At 40.8% G+C, this 5248-nt stretch overlaps 1 protein-coding gene across 1 annotated transcript; it reads left to right on the top strand.

Annotated features, from left to right (window-relative positions):
- Nucleotides 1-372: 372 nt before the first annotated feature.
- LOC100688895 (procathepsin L) lies at nucleotides 373-3547 on the top strand (the record flags this gene model as incomplete). The annotated part of the gene is given in 9 exon segments (XM_038525504.1): nucleotides 373-492; nucleotides 786-908; nucleotides 1009-1155; nucleotides 1327-1423; nucleotides 1426-1545; nucleotides 2019-2077; nucleotides 2079-2178; nucleotides 2831-2948; nucleotides 3448-3547. Coding segments are annotated over 9 exon segments (984 nt in total), but the record flags the coding sequence as incomplete, so codon positions are not given.
- Between the last annotated feature and the right edge of the window lie 1701 nt (nucleotides 3548-5248).

Below are 5248 nucleotides of genomic sequence, written 5' to 3'. Positions count from 1 at the left end.
AGCAATTATTATCAAGAAAACATCAGAATAGAAGTCATCAGCTTGAAAAACACAAGCAAACCCAGGAGGATTACAGTGAACCCTGCTGGTACTGATAGGGCCAATCAGGCGAAGCCCCAGGGTCTTAAGTGGGTGGCCTCAGAGCCATGGGCCTGGAGCTACACCTGCTGATGACACTGCACAGCTGCATTACCAGATGAGTGCCCCTGGTGGGGCCAGTGCAGTCCCCATGTATGTACTTGGGAGGATATATTCAATGTTCTCCCCACTGTATTGGCTCTAGCATCTAGAAGAAAGGAGGATGGTTTTGTATATCAATTGGTCTAATCAGAAACTCATTTCTTTTCCATCCCTAGGTTTTGAAACATACATCCTTCTCTCTTTCTGGCTGCCTTCTGCCTGGGAATAGCCTCAGCTGTTCCACAACTGGATCACAGCTTAGATGCACACTGGTCCCAGTGGAAGGAGGCACACGGGAAACTATATGACAAGGTTGGTAACACCCGAGCTGTCCAGGGAGACCCCCAGAGAACGGTCTATCCTGCGGAGAGTTCGCAGCAGAGAGTAGCTTCCTGAGGCCGCTCTTACCAAGGCAGTAAGCAGGGCCCTGGGTCTGTGCACGAGGTGGGCACATGTCCTGCTGTGTGGCTGCTGGAGCACAGCTTCCAGAAGCACCAGGCCAGCGCTGGACATGGTTTCTCCTCCTCTCTGTCAGCACATCCACTTGGTGCTGCTGAGTGCTTTTAACTAGAAATAAGGATGATGGGTTATATGTTTTTCTGCAGGATGAAGAAGGATGGAGGAGAACAGTGTGGGAGAGGAACATGGAAATGATTGAACAGCACAATCAGGAATACAGCCAAGGGGAACACAGCTTCACTCTGGCAATGAATGCCTTTGGTGACATGGTGAGTGTGGCATGGATTGCTGAACATTTTGTGCTTCCTCTAAGTATTCTTTCAAAAAAAATCTCATGTTTGTCAACATTCTGTTTCCTTTTCCTTGAAGACCAATGAAGAATTCAAACAGGTGCTGAATGACTTTAAAATCCAGAAGCACAAGAAAGGAAAAGTGTTCTGAGCACCTGTCTTTGCTGAAATCCCCTCATCTGTGGACTGGAGAGAGCAAGGCTACATCATTCCTGGGAAGGATCAGGTGTGACCATATTCAGCAGGTCACCCTCCAATAGTGAAGTAAAAAAGGAACAAGTGTCATTGCTGTGACAGAGTGAGGAACAATATGTTTAAGAGAATTTTCAGATAAATGAGCTATTGTCAAATCTTTGTATTTGTTTTAGAAACTGAGTGCTTTTTAATTTGATTTCAGGGTCCTTGTGAATCTAGGTGGGCATTTAATACCACTGATGCCTGGGAAAGATAGACATTCCGCAAAACTGGCAAACTTGTGTCCTTGAGTGAGCAGAACCTGACTTCTCTTGGGCTGAAGGCAATGAGGGCTGCAGTAGTGGCCTGGTGGGTAACAGCTTCCAGTATGTTAAGGACAATGGGGGCCTAGACTCAGAGGAATCCTATCCAAACACTGAAATGTAAATAGAACTCCTTATCTTGTCATTCCAGCTCTGCTTGAGAGTTGAGGAAAAAGAGTTGGAGAAAAAAGATACCATATTTAGTATTCACATTTTCTATTGTAGACTCTGCATCTACAAACTGTCAGAACTGTCATTAAAATGTATTAGCCCAACACAGTTCTGCTAGCCGGTTACCATTTGGCTATTCCTATTTCTTTATTATATGGAAATATCTATACCATTCTACATACGGTTCAGATTTTCTAGAATGGAATATTTCCTCTGGACTGGTAGACCAAGAGTGTGTCATTGAATAGACACCAGCTAATTCTCCAACTTCAAAACAACTGATGTTACTTCAGCTCCTGAGATGCTTTATAATGAGATTGACTTGGAAATCATTCAACTGCAAACAGTCTTGAACTCATGCTCCCCAAGAGGTGGATGGTAGTCAACAAGTCTCTTTCCCTTTCCTTTTGAAAGGATGGATCCTGCAAATACAGGCCTGAGTATCCTGCTGCCAACATCACTGACTTCGTGGAACATCCTTCAGCAGGAGGAGTCCCTTATGGTGTCAGTGGCAACTGTGGGGCTGGTCTGTCTCTATTAGTATCAATGCAAGCCTGGATACCTTCTGGTCTATAAAGAAGGTAACCATTTGTCTATGTAGAAATACAGGCAGAAAATTTAAAAAACCACCCTAACATACAGCACTATTGACTTTGGTATGTGGAAGCTATTGTAGAATTTTGGGGGTGTGGACTTAACGCAATTGTTCATTCTGTACATGTAATATTTTGTTTCCATTTGACATGACTTGAACCATATTTTCATGATTTTAAGCACTTCACAATATATCTAAATGGCTATATAAGCCAATTGGTATAGCTTAATTCATTTTAATTTCCCCCCACTTATTAGGCTTTTTAAAATTTACAAAGAGTTTACTACTATAATTGAAATGAAAAGAACTGCTTAGCTCAAGTAATTTTGGGTTCTGTGCTGTTTCCTTAACTGGTATCCTAAAAGCAGAATGACAAGGTTTCAATGAGGGATCTTTTATGCCCATTGTTAAGTTGTTTACAAAAATATTGTGCCACTTTTTCTTTCTGCTAGTATTAGATTAGGGCCTGAATCCCTAGTGTAGCTCAGAAAAGAACTGCTTTTAAATCTTATCTGGAGTTATGTCATTTCACTGAATTTTGAGATGCTCCCCTTATCATGGTTGATAGTCTAGATTATTGTCACATGTTAACCTGTCACTTGGAGATCCTACCTGGAGACTGAATTTTTCTTTTCCAGGCATTTGTTATGATCCAAACTGCAGCAGCAAACACCTGAATCATGGTGTTCTGGTGGTTGGCTATGGATTTAAAGGAGCAGAATCAGAACACAAAAAAATTTGGATTATCAAGAACAGGTAAAAAAAAAAAAACCAAAAACACTTATCTTTGAAATTGAAAAGGGAATCCTTCTTGGAATCAGTGTTTGGATGCAGGTTTCCATGTTCCAACATTTGAACACACTTCTGAAATCCCAGAAGCGTTTACTCCACTTAGAGGGAACACAGATATACTCATTTGATGGTAATATTAACATACTATCTCAAGTTTGCTAGGGTCCTGGTGCAGTTTTGGTACCATTGCATTTCTAAATTTGGAAATTTTCTTATTTCAGAAATACATCTGACCCCCAAGTGTTCCCTTTACCTGTCTCTTATTTTGCAGTCTGTGAAAGGTTTGGGGATAGATTTTTGTATAGGGTTAGAGCTCAACGATGAACAGGAATGGCCTCTCCTGATTTTTCCTGAATCTGTCCTGGCCTCTGCTGCACTGCTCAGTATCAGGTGTGATTGTTCATAAAGATAAATGTGTTTGTTCTTCTGTAATAAATAGCAAATAGCAAACCCTGTCTCACAGCTAGGGCACAGACTGGGGCATGCAGGGCTGCATACTGATAGCCAAAAACCAGGACAACCATTGGGGAAGCACCACTAGGGTGAGTATTCCTGTCGTCTGAGATGATGGTGATGAAGAGGGCCAAGATTAGGAGCAGAATGACTAGAAAATGAATTTTGTTTTAAAGCTGACCATATCTAATTGTGCAAGATAAAACTCTTAAATCATTGAATATCCAACTTGTGATTCCCTTCTGTGATCGTTCACAGTGGTGAACATCACTACTTCTTTAATCACTCTAATCAATGTTGTGTGATTCACTTGCTTAATAACTGAATTTTCAGGTTTTAAAAGGTTGCATTAAAAAAAAGATTGCATAAAGTTTTACCTTTTAAAATAAAATTTACTTGCATATGCTGAGGTGTGATTCTGTTTTTTGTTTTGTTTTGGTTTTTTTTTTAAGATTTTACTTATTTAAGAGAGAGAGAGAGAATGCACAAGTGGTGGTTGGGGGGCGGGCAGAGGGAGACGGTAAAACAGACTCCTCACTGAGCTCAGTGAGAGGGAGCTCAACACAGGGCTCAATCCCAGGATCCTGGGATCATAACTTGAGACAAAGACATAAGCTTAAACAGCTGAGCCACCAAGGTACCCCTGAAGTTTGTACTTTAAAAGGCCTCTTCCACCTTCTTTTTCCCTTCATTGTCACATGACTGTGGGCTATGTTTACATTTTAAAAATTTGATAGGATTTATAACTTTAAGGGAACAGTGTAGAGAACTTTAAAAGAAAGAATGTGCATTTTTTATTTTTCTTTTCTACAAGTTTCGGGGTAATTGCAATTTAAAATCTACTTTTTTTCCCCTTAAGTACAGGACAATTATGTTCCAATATCCTGGAATTTTACAGTATCCAGAAGCATTTTGAGATGTGTAAGAGAGATTTGGGGATTGGTCAAGAAGGTAGGGTTTGACTTGTTTCTAGAATTGTGTCAAAGAGGCTGACCTTGCTCTGTCCTGTGGTCCCAAGTATTTTAATGCTGGCACCTCAAAGCATGTACAGAGAAAGAAATTTCCTGAAGTGAGTGAAGGAAGTCTAAGGCAGTAGAAGGGAGAATGCTGCCTCAGTGGGTCTCTGTTTGGGTGGCAGCTTTGGGGGCCTGGCTGAATGAGGTGGATGCCACTGTTTATGGCTCTGGTCAGTATAAGAATGGCAGACTCTGCTTTTCTTCATAGGCAATCAATATCTTTTACAGTTAAAAGTTACCTACTTAAGATAATATTCTCCAGTTAGTTTTTCCCAGAAAAATTGCTTATAAAGAAGACAGATCACATTTTCAATATTCAGAAGTTCAGGCCAGAATGTCCCAAGTCATTTGTTTGCTGAGCTACCATCTATATAGAGTCTGGTCACTCACATTTTCTTTTAGGTGGACTAATTGTATTTGAAAGTCTCATTTATGTGTCCTAATAGGAGGACCTTGTTTTTACCCCAAGCTTTAGGATTCTCTTTGCCTCCTAATGGGATTACCAAATCCTGGACTTCATGTGGTTACTAATGCAGTCCAAACAATCCATTCAGTATGTTCACCATACTAAGAGAGCTTTAAAGAGAGGTATGGGAGCAGAGTTAAAGAATTTCCAGATCAAGTGTGTCAAGTCTGTTCTAAATTGGAAGAGGAACACAAGCTTGTTTACAAATGAGACCCTTTCTGACCAAATTCTGGAAACGTTTTTAGAGACACCATTTATCTTGTAGTGGAAAGGCAGTTGTGTGGTTGCCAGCTTGGCTGTCCCTAGAAGTCCTCATGAAGTCCAAGGAG

This window comes from Canis lupus, chromosome 1 (genome assembly GCF_011100685.1).
Source record: "Canis lupus familiaris isolate Mischka breed German Shepherd chromosome 1, alternate assembly UU_Cfam_GSD_1.0, whole genome shotgun sequence".
NCBI lineage: Eukaryota > Metazoa > Chordata > Mammalia > Carnivora > Canidae > Canis > Canis lupus.
Note: the sequence above shows the minus strand (reverse complement) of the source record. Positions and strands in the feature narration are given on the sequence as shown.